This window comes from Bacillus rossius, chromosome 13 (genome assembly GCF_032445375.1).
Source record: "Bacillus rossius redtenbacheri isolate Brsri chromosome 13, Brsri_v3, whole genome shotgun sequence".
NCBI lineage: Eukaryota > Metazoa > Arthropoda > Insecta > Phasmatodea > Bacillidae > Bacillus > Bacillus rossius.
The window spans coordinates 25,555,631-25,571,123 of record NC_086340.1 but is presented as its reverse complement, the minus strand read 5'-3'; the positions used below and the strand labels follow the sequence as shown (position 1 = coordinate 25,571,123).

The window sequence follows — 15,493 nt, the reverse complement described above, 5'->3', positions numbered from 1 at the left end:
GTCAATTTCCAGTAGATTACTTTATTAGTTGTTATCTCATCTCACAGAGCTTGAACTAATGGTAAGTGTACCGTACTCACTCCATACTCCGGTGTGAAGTATCCTTGCTTCTCCCACCAGCTGTACCACGCGGCCTCCACGTACTGGGGGCTGTAGGCATCCGGCATGGGACACCCGGTGTCCTTCTTCTCTCCCGCCGGCGTCGGCAGGTCGTACGTCGCTGCCTCTTTAACCTCCTTCTTCCTCTCTTTCTTCTGTGCGAACGAGGCACACACATCGGAACCATCTCACAGCGTTCCAAACGAGTCCCTACGTGGCGAGTAGCTTACGAGCTACAATAAGCCAGTCCCAGGGCAGCTATGAGTAATTGAACAAGCACATTAACCACTTCAGTGATAGAATTCCCTTGGACTCAAAAAAAAAAAGTCAAGGGTGACAAAAGAGTGAAAATGATATGAAAATTGACATGTAGTTACCAGCTAGAGGCAGGGTCTAAATGGGCACAAAGCATGTGCTGAGATGCACTGGAGCAGCGATGAAATGAATTGATGAGGGGAACGGAAGTACCCCGAGAAAACCGAAAGGGCACAGTAACGTCCGCCACGTTTCCCAGTTTATTTTCTTGTAATAAAGTAAAATAAGAAACAAAACAATCACAGCAGTGAAATTTGAAAACCATAGGAGTGATTAAAAAAATTATTTCACTGTCATAAAACTAAAACTAAAGAACAAAGACTAAATTGATTGCTTTTTTTTTTTTTTTAGCTTGCGCTGATTAAAATGTTAAGATGTAAAAAAAAAAATCCAGTATTTTTGCAATTACTCTGCCCTTATATAAACAAAATATTAGTTGAATAAATTTGAAGGCCAGGCACAGAAAAACAAGTTGGAACTGGAACTTAATTTAAATATTAGTTTTCATAACATTCTTAAAAGAAAAAAATTGCTCTGCTAAAAATCTTTATCTGTCCGAGTGAAGCCAAGCTGTGAAAACACGGCTAGTATACACGTTAAACCACGCAATGATTTGCAAAAATTGAGTGATCTCATCCTGGTGAATTTTGAAGTGTAATATAACTGACTGTGTGCATCACTGATTGGATTGCCTAGGCGAGTAAGTGAGCAGACTTGATAGTCCAAATTGGATAATCCAATTGCTGATTTCTCACAAATTCTTGCCAAGTGATTTTTTTGAGGGAGGGGGGGGGGGGGAAGGTTATGAAGAAAGACTGCCTGGGCCTCACACAAGGCAGACAATAAATTATAAATGTGTAGTTGTTGATGTCAAAATCTTTTTTGTTGGTTAGTTTACCTTTCTTCAGAAAGCTGCTAAATCCCACAACTATCCCTCCAAAGAAAAAAGAGTGTGGTGCTCTAAAATATTTAAACATAACCAGCAATTGTTTATTTAATATAATTTGAGATAGTCAAGAGAGGTATAAAGTTTCTTGTGGCCCTCAATGGCATCTTGAAGCAAGAGCGGATCCCATTTGATGGTCAGGGGAGGGCCAAATTACAATTTTCTAATACAATTTTAGTACATTTACAATTTACATATATTAAGTAGTACATTTTATTTGTGGTTCAAAAAAGTTCTATTATCTATAGCACTGCAGTAAAATAGTGATATGTGGAAGGCATATGGAGGGTTATCAAATTTAGGATTTAAGCACTAACTTATATGTACTGTCAATCACAAGATATAGTTTAAGAACTATGATACAATAGAGGATTTCTGGAGTGCGATTAAATTAAATGTGGGTACAGGAAAATGAAGGAAACAAATTTACAAAGTTATTTAGACAAATACGTATGTATGGAGGTATAGTCATAGTGAAGAAGAATGTTTATTTATAAAGTTTATTCAAGATGTTAAATAGTGATAGAAAATAAATTGTAAAAAAATTAGAAAATAAAGAAAAAATTAATCAATAGGTAGCTGTAGGAAATTAAAAAAAGTAGGGTAGTAGTGGACAGGAAAAGAAATGAATAGAGTTTTGTTATGGATAAAAAATAAAAGGACGAATACCAATTTATTAGTGGTAAATCAAATAAATACAAAATAAATAATCATAATAAAAGATAATTGACATAAAGCAACAACAGATAAGTGTTATATTAAATGGAAAAGAAAAGGTTTTTTATTTGTAGTAGTGTTATATGCTATTAGTTTGATGGGTTACGTCACAGGTGTGTTATGTATGTTTAATACGTGATGTTAGGAAAGGGTTATGTAAACCACAGTAAAATTCTACCAGTAATGGATTGTTTTGAGACATGGGAAATTCATTGGTAATATGGTGATATACCTAATAAATGTATTATTTTCGTGAATTCAAATACAGTCAAATACTCTACCTGTAGATACAGGTAGCATCTACATTGAATATGTGTAAAATAGAATACAAATTTTTCAGGTAGTGAAAAATAGCAAAAAAATGGGTGGGAGGTTAAACTGGAAGACGGTACCAAATCAAAGGTTTATGTTTGCATTATAGAATAATCAACCACTTGATACCAATAGCATCTATGTTGAATGTGTGTTATATTAAAACAAATTTTTCTGGTGTTGAGAATTAGTATAAAACGGATGGGAATTAATACTAGAACACAATACTGATTAGGTAATTAATTTTTCTTTCAAAATAATAATTACACGTATCGCATTATACAATATTCTACCTCTCATTAACAATGTAATCTGTTTAGAATATGTGCTCATTTCAAGAAAAATTTATTAAGGAATCGCAAAAGAGAATAAAGCAAGTGAAAGATTATCGTAGTTCACAATATTAAATAAAATGTTATTATTTTACAATTTTATTTACGGGCATCGCAAAAAAGAATAGGCAGGAATATTCTAAGTAGCATACCAGGAAATTATAAATAAAAATAATTATTGGTATTGTGTAATTAACTCCCACCCAGTCTATTCTAGATGATACTGGTATCTAATTTAATCATAATAATTCAGCCTGGAATTTTTATTTCAGAATCGTGAAGTTTTGTAATGAAAAGGCAGTGTTACATTTCACGATACTGGCTTCAGTTGTAAAGTCTATAGGCATAATTTCTTTTATTTTAAAAAAAAAAGGAAAATAGAATAAAACAGGGGGGATAATACCTATTCTAGTTTGCGATTAAAAATATGAATAGTACAAATAATGAGTTTATAGTTCCTGCCCAAAACCCCAATATTCCCGTATTGTCCCGTAAGAACGTAGGGGAGGTAATGAAAAGGGACGCAATCTTGGTAACGTCATCAGTAATGTTATGGTATCGCCAACTAGAAAAATTCCCTAGGTATATTAATTTTTTTTAATAGCATTAGCTTTACAATTCAAATATGCATTGTGCAATTAGAATCCTGCCAACTGTCAGTTCAAATTTAACTGCCTGTTTTATAGATATAGAATAAACTTTTAAGTTACAACTAAGATTACATGATAGATCACATAAAAGTCAAGTCTGATGTAATATTTTAAGAAGTTTCCTGCGAGAAAAAGAATGTTTCATTACCTCCGTTTTATCTTTTGCCTTGGATGAATCTACCGTTGTTTTATCTTGCTTCTGTTTAAATTTTTCAAGTTTAGCTAACTTCTTTGCTTCTTTCTCCAACTGTTTTGCAGTCTTAGGTTGGGTTTCCCCTTCACAAACATCTGGGGATTGATTACTGCCATTTACAAGAGTAGACGCTTTGGTTACTGGCATGTTGTAGACAATTCTATATAATATCTCAAGTTTTAAATAATTTATAAACTACTGTGATAAATACAACATAATCAATTAAAAAACACAACTTTCCCACACGTGTTAGTGGCAACGCTGACCAGCCAAAAGCTGAAAGGTAAAACGTAAACTAAACCTAACGTCACACAACGCGCAATTTTGATTGAACTTTATTATAGTTACAGCCATAACGTTCCGTAGCATGTTGTGGGATTGTTCCACTTTCAGCTTTAAGGACAACGAATTTCAATGATTTTATTTCAATAAAAAATAAAAGTTTTTAATGTTTACTACAAAAAATTGCTTTAATTATGACGTATAGAATACATTTATAAATTTTCCAAGCTCCGTAAAGAAATAGTATTGTGAACATTAATTACAAATTAATAAACATAAAAAAATGTATACTACAAGTATAACATTATTACAACACTACTTGAACCAATCTTTATTTATGTAACAAACGTGATAACGTAAGTGTAAAGTCACACGGATATTTTTAGATCAAAAGTGAGTGGGTTAGAGTAACATAGGAAAAGTTAAAAAAAAAAAAAAAACCAGTATTTGGTACTGAACTCCGGAAAGCGCTACACTGTACACTAGGCTGATGATAGTGAAATGATTACATAGCAGGTGATTGGGCTTTTGATTTGGTGGTAATTTTAACGGCTTATTTTAAATCATTTATTATAACTTGTGTCTAGTTTGATTTTGTTAGTCTGTTTTCTTTGTTTTTGGAGTTTGAAAAGTTTTTTAAGGGTTTGTTTGTTTTTGGAAGGTTAGAGATAGCTTCATATGTTTCGTTGTCTTGGGTAAAAACCTAGAGAGAGAGAAATAAAACTACTAGAAACCAGTGCTTTAACGTTTAACGTCTTTCCTTAAGATAGGATGGGGTAAATAGGTGGTGGAGTAGATCGTATGTAAAATTATTAAAACAATTTAACTATTTAGTAACTTATAGAAATATCAGTTATTTACTTTTCTTTGATGAGAAGGCCTGTACAAAACAATAATTGGCAAATTTTATTTTTAACAACATTATTTGAAGCATTGGTTTTTTTAAAAATTAAAGTATGTTTTCTGTAAAGGTTTTAATTGTTTGCGCACCAATTTACCCCACATTTTTAACACAAATCTCATTAGGGTTTATAGCCATACCTCCTAATGGGTGGTAACATTTATTAAAATTTTTCTATTTGGTTAAAAAAAAAGGAAAATATGCTTGTCACACACTGCACACTTCAATGAATTTACACTGAAGGGAGGTTTCTTAATTCCTAATAGTTTGTGAAATATTATAGTTTATAGCTTACTATACTATACCAGAATCGGACGTGTGACTTCGTGGAGCAAAAAGAAAATAATAACTTAAGTTACGTTTTTCAAATTCTAGAGACGTCCCTAAATTTACCCCGAAAACATGGTGTCTTAATATTTGTGTTTTTACACTGCCGCTGCCATTCATTGTTTACTCGTGAACGTGTATCTCTTTGTTTAGCACAACTATGTAGAATAAAAAAGATGCTGATTCTTTTGTTCCATATACTGAAGTGTATCCCTGGATCATGAAGGCTTGATCCTGATAGCATGATCCTGTTGGATTGATCCTGTGGTACATATGCTTGCTGTTTTGCTTCAGTATGTTGGAAGATCCTGTACATAAAAAAAATTATAATGAATTATGATCAAAAGTCAATTAAAAGGGGATTTTTTTTTTCGACCTACAATCATAATTCTTAATAATTATTTTGCAATTTCTTTCATGTGCACATTCTTCCAACGTACTGAACTAAAACAGCAAGCATCACTTACCACATGATCAAGCCAACAAGATCATGCCATCAAGATCTTTCAACGTACTTAACTAAAACAGCAAGCATCATGTACTACAGATCAAGACAACAGGATCATGCCATCAGGATCAAGCCTTCAGGATCCAGGGATAAACTGGGATACATGAACCACCAGCCATATCAAACACAGAATATACGTACAATGGCTGTAATAAGGAATTCCTGGGAAAGACTGTAAACTGTAAAATTAGTGTGTCAGCCAATTCGGTTCACAGCACATATTCCTCAAAGAAAATAAACGTTAACTATGCTATTCAAATTTTTGCCTCCCACTAGACTTGTCTGTTACAACATGACTCAAAATAGTAAGTACTTTAAATGCACTGTAACAAAACAAACATTTTGTAATTAAACAACAAAAAACATGAAAAATAAGCATTAAATATTCCTTAAAGTTACAATACAGTTGTTATTGAAACAAATTTCATTATTACAACACCACTTACATTGACTTAAGTTCTCTAAACAAAAAAAAAATAAAAAATCCACATGGGTAAAGAATGAATGTCAGCAATTGCGTGAATACATACGTATGGTAATGTGAGCTGTAAACTGTTATTTTTTTCACAATCTAGTAGGAATTAATAAACTTTCCTTCCAGGGTTAATTCAGGAACATCTTAGTTAATGGAAAACATATACATATTCCTATTTTTTGCGGGTAAACAATTAATGGTGGCGGCAGCATAAAAACACAGGTATTGTTATGTAAGATATAAAGATTTAATTTTTTCAGAAACTAGTAGGAATTAGAAAACCATCCCTTCGTAGTAAATTTAGGGACGTGTGTGGTGTGTGATATATATAGTGAAAAAAAATTAATTTAGTTATTTATTAAGTGTTAACTTTCATGATCGTCAATATATCTATACAAGATAAATTGTCACCAGTATTTAAGATTTTTGGTCGGTTGGCAGCATTAAAATTAAAAAAGTATTTGATGGACGTGCACATGATTGTGAATCGCTCGACTTGTTGACAGACGGATAGATGAATGGCTGACGGACGCAACGGATCATTGAGAGTCCAGCTTTATTAATGATTTCTTAAAAGTTCAGGGTAAACTCCACCTATGATTTTTTATTTTCTAAGATATTGAGTATTGGAAAGGGAGTCTCTGAAAGAAATCCTAGTTTTAATACAATTAATGCAATGAAATTACAAAAAAAATAATTAATAAGATAAGACAGTAGCACTGAAAATATATTTGGATGATTGTGCAGTTTAGAGACTTCTATAAACAAATGGAAATCATTTTGTGAGCTTTGAATGGTGATTTATTTTCCTAGTAAAATGAATCTTTTTACTATGATAATGTTTTATGTTGTTGTTTTGATACTATTCATATTTTGTTTGAATTCCAGAAATCATTTAATTACTTCCTAACCTTTTTTTGGTCATTATTCAGTAAAAGCACATTGATTTGAACAAGTGGTTTTCTGTAATAACCAATTTAAATGGAGAATAGATAATGTTAGCAATTTGTGAAAAAATGGTATTTTCTGGTTAACAGTTGCTGTAAAATTATTGTAAATATGATTAATGTTCCTCATTGTTAACTATTAAAATAAAGTAAGCAGTTCAATGTATTTGTGATAATGTTTTGAGAATATGAATTATAAAACATTGATATAAACTGGATACGGGATGAGGAATGATTACTGTAAATATTTCCTGTAATGTAAATATAGTGACATAAAAATTGTTTTGTGCTTTGATAATGTAGACTAGTCAGTACGTTACTGCCTGAGCCAGGACTATCTACCCAAATTTATTTTACTTTTCAATATTATTCAAGTTTGTTCAACATGCCCTTCTAAAGTATATCTATATCTTTGCTAGAAGAACTGTATTTAAATTCAATAATTTTTCAATGTTAGTTTGCTAAATGTTTTTGTAAGTAAAACTACGTAACAGTCATAATAAATATTTCATTTGTGCAAGATTGTATGCTTTATTAGTCTTATGTATGGCATGCACTTAAATGTACAATTATGGGCAATTTCAAATCCTCCACAGTTTTCCTAATAAAAATTGATAGCCTATACTGTAATTTTGTCTGGAAAAATCACTAATCCAACATCGCAGTGGTCTTGATTGTGTTGGATTAAATAGTTTTTAATGTATTAGGTTAATTAGCAGTAAGGCTTGCTAACCAGTCATCACATACAATCAAGGTAACTAAAAAAAAAAGTTACCTAATGCATAATAAACTTTAGAGTATTTTTTAGTTAAATTTTTTAATAATATGTAATTTTTTTTTTGTATTTAGCCCATGTGATTGTATGGCTACTTCAAGGCGACTTTTTGGTTCACAAAACAATTTTAATTTTTGGATGAAATATTAACTACCGAGAATTTTTAATGCACTTATTAGAGAATCATCAATATCATAAATATGCTGTACCAGTAGAAATGTTGAGCATTGTTATTCATCGTTAAGGTTAATACTGAGTTTTAACGTCAAAGATAAATAAAGAAGATGCATTTTGAATAAAATTCATATGCTGCTACAGCTTTGTATTTTATTCAATAGTATTTTGGTATTATGTACTTCTGCTTTGATCTATGTTGTCACATTCATGAACATAATCGGAAGTTTCTTATTTTTAGTAAGTACTGAATTAAATTTTTTTTTTAAATGCAAATTAATTTTCAAATTTTTTAGTTCTTTGGTAATGTGTTAGAAGAACACAGCATATTATTTTATGTTATTCCTACAGTTGTTGCCACTTAATGAAATTTTTATGCGATACAATAGACTTCCAATAGTCCGGAATCAACTGTCCAGAAAGCCTGATGGTCCTGCATCACCTAGAAATGTATGGACTTAAGCCTACTTAGGGAACTGAAGGTAAAATAATACAGTTTTTTTTTAATTAAGGTCGAAAAACTCTTTTACAGTATGCACATAAGTGGCAGTCGGATGAGCTCTGTGCAGCCTCGAAGTAGTAGGTGAATGGACAGACAAATTTACTTTTGAACTGTGTTTACGTTGAAAATGTTCATTCATCCTTATGTTCCTGCTCAACAGTATTTGCAGCGAAACACCATCTTGCTGATGTATATGCTCTACAACTTAGCTTTTATCGACGAAGGAATATACCGTCCGTTGATCTGGAATTTTTTGTATTCCGGCCGCTAAAAGGTCCTGAGTGTGCCAGATTATCTGAAGTTTACAGTAGTAAGTTGGGTATTTATTTTTTTATTTCCTTGTTTACTTAAATCCAGATAAGTGCATTTGTGTTTTGGCATTTACAGCGAGTGCTCCGACTGACACGATGGACTCTGGGAAGCAGCGTGCTGTCGAGGCTGGCAGCCCGCGGAGGAGGTTCCTCGACACGGAGCTCCCTGCTCCGGCGACGAAGTCTTCGCAGCAGGGACGCCTTCTTCACGTCCCGCGAGGCTGGACCATGTTCCGCCACTTCAGCTGCAAGCAGCTCATCGGGAGCGGGGGGCGCGTCAGCCAGGTCACGCACGAGCAGATTCGCATGGTCACAGACACCGGGAACGTTCACTACTTCAGCAGCACCAACAGCAGGGAGGGAAGGTTCCCTTCACACGCAGACAAGGGCAGGAAGGTTCGGTCGCTCGACAGCAGGGACACGGGCGGCAGAAGCACATCCTCGGGTGCTGGTAAACAGTCCCCGGCATCTGCCGGCCAGAACTGTAGTTTCGAGAAGTTCCAGAAATTGTGGCTGGCGTGCTGCATGTCGCTGCTGCTGGTTGCAGGTTTTTTCCTCTTCCGCAGGCTCGCGGGCCCGGGCGACGATGCTTGCCGACACACCCTCAGGACGGACATGCTGGAACGAGTTTTCAAACACAAACTGTTCGGGCAGGAGCGGGCCAGTGTGGAGATTGTGACGCAGTTGACGCTGTTTTCGATTTCCGATGGCCCGAGAGTCGAGGCCATGGTGTTCTATGGCGGCACCGGCGTTGGCAAGTCCTATGCGGCTTCGCTGATAAGTAAATATTTCACGTGGCCTAGAAACATTCAGTACGTCATTCCCTCAGTGGCTGGCCACTCCGTTTCTTCCGCTGACGAGGTTTTGTCGAATCTTTCCCCGTGTGGTGATAACCTGGTTATCATGGATGGGCTGTCCGTTGGACAAGAAAGGGCCGGTGTGAAATTCCTCGATGAGCTCTCTGCTGCAAGCATTTCGCGTGGTTTTCGTGTCATCCTCATACTAATTTTTAACATTCAGCAGCGTGGCAAGGTATCTACTGAAAATCAACTTATGATCGAAAGTATGTTCAAAATCAGGGCTTGTTCAATACTTTTCCAACCATTGCAAGAGCAGCATGTGAAAAAGTGTGTGAAGGAGGCCTTATCACAGCAAGGAATTTCGATGTCTAATGGGGACGTTGATCACTTGATTTCAGTTCTAATGCCCTTGCGCACTGGCTGTAAAAGTGTTGCTAGTAAAGTTGCTGTAGCGATAAGGTAATAAGTGCAGTAACAGTTTTAATTGGTTTTAATCAACTTCATGAAGTTCATTATTTTAAAATATTTATCAATGACACTAAGAAATTTTGAATCTATTTAATAATCTTAAGTTTTAAATCTGAAAATGCAAATTTTTTATCTTCATTTCAAGTAATCATTGTTGAGTTATATTTGTCTGATGCAGGTTTTGTATTAATAAACAATTTAAAAAAAAGAAAAAGAAAAGACTGAAAAATCACTGCCTTTTCCTACAAATATTTCTAGTGGTTTGTTGTGATGATGTTGACATTCCATTGTTTTAAATGGTACATGTGTGTTTTTTATTATCAGATACCTGTGTTCTTTAACTTTTTTCCTGTAATTTTCAATTTTTGACAAAGTGTATCTACTGCGGTATTTTTGCGGCTGGCAGCAAGATAGCTGTTGGTGTGAGACGAAAAATACGTTTTGAGCATTTATTTTGTTTTCACCAAACCATTGGGGTGTTGATGTTAATGCCAGTATGTAATTTATCTGTATTGGAGTTGGTGAGTGTGTAATAATTAAATCCTACATATCAAACCAAAAAAAAATTACTTTGCTGCCATCCGTAGTAAAATCTCGGCATATGTATATTTTATAATTGTATTGTACAAAGTCCATTATAAGCAATGTCTATGTTATATATATTTTACTATCATTATTTATCAGGGTTTGGTAGGGTAAGTTAAATATCTTGCACAGTGTTATGAGCAGCTTTTAAATTTTGTGTGTGTTAAATAGTTGACTGTATTTTCATTTCAAACTGTTGAAAAATGTACTTTTAAAGCTTGTAAAGGCCGCACCATTTATTGGCTAGGATCTGTGTACTTGTTGATAATAGCGACCATAGTTTCGTTTGTAGTGAAGCATGGATAATAGTTAGTGAATTGCCTAGGTATGTCGCTGAAGTCGCCAAGCGATGAGCGGTCTCTCTCATTCCTCCCCCCTGCTAAACCTCCCTCCTCCACTGACCGACATCATACTTGTCATCGTGAACCAGGATGAAGTGTGTCGTCACCAATCTTTACCCCTGCATTCGATGTCGTCATCGTACTGGACAAACTCAGCACAGATCAGGTTGCATAAACAAGGAATCACGCATAAGTTATAGCAAGCGAGCAGTGCAAAGTTAATATTCAGTGACGTACTGAAAGGTACTAATAACTCTTGTTTTTGTCGTCTTCCATATAAAATTTGTCCTATTTTCGCAAAAATTGGCCAGCTTTCATCACAGAGAAATTCATAGCATTAGAATTACTCATTTGATGTTAATTTTCCATGGCTTGAAATGATAGTGCATCTTATTTTATTGATAGAAATTATTTTAATAGAAAGATATCTCTGTGATTAGAAGCATTCCATAAAAGTGTAAATAAGACCTTCTCAAATGGATGGAAAGAGTATAAATTAGATTAGAATGTGACGGATGAATTGAGTGACAGTGGGCTATGAATCTTACATTTCTAATTCAACCTAATGTGCCTTATGTATGCAAATAGATGGTAGTGAGACAAGCCATTGTAAGAGCCTGCCAGCAAACAAACACGGGAGCACCTAGTTTTCAAAACAGAAGCACGTTCCGGCATATAGCGCACATACCTGTCTTACTGGACAGGCAGTGGTACTTATATGTAACTGCAGTTTCTGTTCAATTTTTATTTATTTTTAAATTTTATTTTTTTTTGCAAATTGTTACTTACCAATTACAGATGGTAACAATTTTTTCGGTAGTTAATTATTGTTAGGTAGCAAAAATATTTTCTGTCATTTGCCACAGCTATTTTTTCCCATTTGTGCTGAATGAAACGAACATTCTGGTTATCGTGCTACTGTCTAATGGTGTATACAGAAGGAGTAGTATGGGTTTAGATTCTTCCTGAGAATACACACACACATGTATATACATAATTTTTTAGGTAATTTATTTTAATTTGTTACATTTTTACTTTGGGGAAAAACTTCAGTTGTATGTATACTGGTTATTTCCAGGTTTCAAAACATTGTTGAATAAAATATATTTTTTGAAAACAGTTTTTTTGTTAATCCAGCCGTTAATCCAATATTCATCTTCGAGAACAGCTGATGCATAAAACCCATTAAAACATATCTATTTTTCCCACAGTCATTAATTTTTTTTAATCACTACCTTAGGTTACCATCTTGAGGCACTCCAGCACTACATGTTTAATCATGTGTTAAAGGTAGTAAACTTTACTGTTTTCAAATTTGCTATATTCCAAAAGCGCATAAAAATTACTTCATAGCTTTAAAAACTTTTAAGACCGATTTCAATTTCAAATCTAGCATTGTCTCAGATCATGTATTCATGTGAAATACAGATTTTAATTAATTGTATTTATGTAGCCTTTTCTGTAAAATTGTTTCTTTTTTAAAAATTAATTTATAAATTTAGGAAAACTTTTTTTCCAAAATCATGAAAAAATTGCTTTAACTTTTCTTCGATTTTTTGTGAGAATTAAGAATTAATTCTTACACATAAGCAGTGTGACTACAAAGCCTACATACTAAACTATAAACACAATGAATAAATGTTCTCATTTAGTGCTGGGGTTTAAAGTTACTTCAATTGTTCAATATTATTTTCTTAGCTTGATAAAATCTCTCATGAACACCCACAAATGTTTGCACTGTGAATTTAATTTAAGTCATGAACAAGATCCGAAATCACAGACACACAACTATATAGGAAACAACCTTGTTATAAAGCTGCTTTGTTCTGTAAGCATTTAATTGGTACTGTCTCATAAATATGTTAGTTGCTTTTCTGATTTAGATCAGAATAATTCAGTGTATGATTCTACCTTTTCATGAGGTAGGTAAACCACTTTTCATGCACCAATGTCATGTTTTTTTTTAAAATTACGATTTGTTCGATAACCTTTGGAATTTTGAAAGAATGCAGAGAATGCAACATTCCCGAAAGCCTTAACTACAGTCATCAGTGACACCCACTGATCTACAACTGGCATTGACACTTCAGTCAATCTCATGTGTGATGAACACCATTACCTCCATAAGCTATGATACCTTCCAAGACTCATTTGCAAATGTTTCATGTTGCATGAAACTTTATGCCCAAGCAAGTGATTCGTTAAACGTTTGTAGTAAAATATTTCTGTATCTGTGAACATCTTACTCCTCGGAATATGGCACTTGGTAGGAGTAATTTCGTGAAAATGGAATGGCAATGTGTCAACAAAGATGGCGAATCAACGTGTAGCAACATAAACCTGTATATGGTCACTTTCGTAAACATGAAGAGACATACCAAACGTATTGGTGTGCCAAATGAAACTTGATGATAGATAAACTACCCTGAAGGTATTTGGTAAGCTAAAATCATCATATTAAAAAGTAATCTTAAGTTTTAAAATACCTAAAAAAACTGGCATGACAATAATTATAATACATATTCTCCTTCTTAATAGCCAAGCGGCTCAGAAGCACAGCGGTAGAGCGTTCACTTGGTAACCTCACGGCGTGGTTCAAATCTCGTCACTCGAAGATGGTTTTACTTTTTTAATAACATAATATAATGATAATGAATCAGCTCAATACGGTTAAAGTTTGTTTGTAGAAAGTATTTTCAGACTGATTTCAGATGTTTAAGTAAAATCAAAAACATACATATACTTAGTGTTATAATATGTGTTTAAAATGTTTCAGGTTAATGTTTTATTAATGACATAAAAGAATAACTCATAATGTATGCAGAAACTTTATAGTATTAACTGTTAAGTGACTTTACAATATAAACAGTATTTTGATCAAATTAGTTGTAAAAAATCATGTACAAAACCGTAGTATTATTGCAGCCGTTTCTATTAGTTTAAAATTTCCGGTTGTTTCGAGTTGCTAATTGATATCTGCGTTTGATGGCGGCAAGCAACGTTTACGATCCAGGCAGCGAATTCTAGCGTCGGGGGCAGGAAATATGTGCGCGATTCGCAACCAGAAATCTTGGTACCTATTTGAAAAGCGACTACATTTTATTCATCAGTTCATTCATCACTCTCCGCATTACGTGAAAAGAATTCTACGTCAAATTTTGTGTCCGAGTTTCGAATTATATAAGTTTTTTTTTTCTGCAAACACACGAACAACACGAGAACACACGAGTTTTGCACATTGCCGAGGTTTGTTTAGATTGTTTACACGTTGTGTCCGTCAATCAGTGACTCTTCTCGGCACAGTTTCATACCCCCTGGCTCTGATTTAAATATTTGTTTACTGTTATTAATTGGGGGGGGGGGGGGGTCCGATTGAAACTTCTCCCACTCTGCAGAACCCGGCTAGTGCTTCAGCGCTGAGTGGTCGGACATGCTACAGTATCCCGCACTGGGTCGGCAGCAGGTCGCCTGCATGGGGGAGAAACTCTAATTACCGAGACTGAGACCTAGTTTTTTGAAGTAGTTATGGGCCCGTCCGCTAGATAGTAGTTTTCATAATATATTGCTGACATAACTACATTAATTTATTAGGAGAAGTAATGTATAAGCTGTTATCAGGCAAACAAACCAGTGAAAATTCACTCTATTTAGGCAGCCACTAATTTTGTGGTGTTTAGTACAATGAATTTTTGCACCTCCTACTCCTTTATTTATTACATGACGGTTTACTACAAAACAGAATTAAGTATTTTCGCATCAATTAAATTAGTTTGAGCTGCCAGCATAAATCTATACTAATATTATAAAGCTGAAGAGTTTGTTTGTTTGAACGTGCTAATCTCAGGAACCACTGGTCCGATTTGAAAAATTCTTTCAGTGTTGGATAGTACATTTATCAAGGAAGGCTATAGGCTATATTATATTATCAATAACATTAGGGATCCTTACTAAAAGTTAGAGGTGGGTTGTTACAGCAATTTTCGGTAGCTGTTCCAACCTGATACTGATACTGTAATGTATCTAGTTACAAGTTTCTGATCAGAGCAGTAGCGGTCCCAGGAAGCGACAAGGTATCAGCATTCTCGTTACAGGGTACACATCCTCCGTGCCGTCATCACCAGCCTAAAAAGGTATCGGTGTCTCTGATACATTATTCATCACGCCCGATAATTCTGTATCTCTGTTACTCTCATGCCCGCCTGATACAGCCAGTATCAATCAGTTCAACATTCACTGCAGTTCGTCCTGGCCGTGTATTATTACCATGTACATTGTTGCTGGCTGTCATGCTTTGTAGTTAGTATCTTTATAGTGAAATAAGGAATGGATAAGTGCAGGAAAAAGACTTCATTTATGTGGATTTATTTTATGGTAAATAATGAGTTTGCTAATTGTAATTTGTGTAAACAAAAACTGAGTTATAAATCATCATCGACTAATCTGAAGAAACATTTGAAACGTAATCATTGATATAGTATGCTCACTAATGTACGTATGTTTTTTTTTTTAATTTTTGATAAAATCGTAATCTTT

At 34.3% G+C, this 15,493-nt stretch overlaps 2 protein-coding genes across 6 annotated transcripts in view; one reads left to right on the top strand and one right to left on the bottom strand.

Moving 5' to 3' along the window:
• The window catches only part of LOC134538388 (valine--tRNA ligase), a 49,903-nt gene extending 46,030 nt beyond the window's left edge, over positions 1 to 3,873 (bottom strand). For 2 of the 3 annotated variants that reach the window (XR_010076132.1, XM_063379673.1), the window contains exons 1-2: positions 3,520 to 3,867; positions 81 to 254 (exon numbers count right to left, since the gene is read on the bottom strand). Coding sequence is in view for 2 of the 3 variants with exons in the window: in XM_063379673.1 (XP_063235743.1) it covers positions 81 to 254; positions 3,520 to 3,711 (366 nt within the window). In the remaining variant the exon portion in view is untranslated. Of the gene's footprint in view, positions 1 to 80; positions 255 to 3,519 lie in introns of all 3 variants that reach the window. The other variant, XM_063379674.1, reaches the window with a different exon arrangement.
• A 423-nt stretch (positions 3,874 to 4,296) lies between these two features.
• On the top strand, positions 4,297 to 12,353 carry LOC134538387 (uncharacterized). Of its 3 annotated transcripts, none has more exons than XM_063379671.1 (2): positions 4,297 to 4,362; positions 8,843 to 12,353. In XM_063379671.1, exon 2 carries the CDS (start codon positions 8,863 to 8,865, stop codon positions 10,027 to 10,029), a length of 1,167 nt encoding a protein of 388 aa, XP_063235741.1. In that variant the 5' UTR covers positions 4,297 to 4,362; positions 8,843 to 8,862; the 3' UTR covers positions 10,030 to 12,353. The 3 variants fall into 3 exon arrangements, with proteins under 3 accessions (XP_063235741.1, XP_063235740.1, XP_063235742.1); XM_063379670.1 differs by having other exon boundaries at positions 4,319 to 4,385; XM_063379672.1 differs by having other exon boundaries at positions 4,331 to 4,507.
• The last annotated feature ends 3,140 nt before the right edge of the window (positions 12,354 to 15,493 follow it).

Excerpts from the sequence above, each read along its gene's own strand:
- LOC134538387 (XM_063379671.1), top strand. The coding sequence starts at position 8,863 with ATGGACTCTGGGAAGCAGCGTGCTGTCGAGGCTGGCAGCCCGCGGAGG.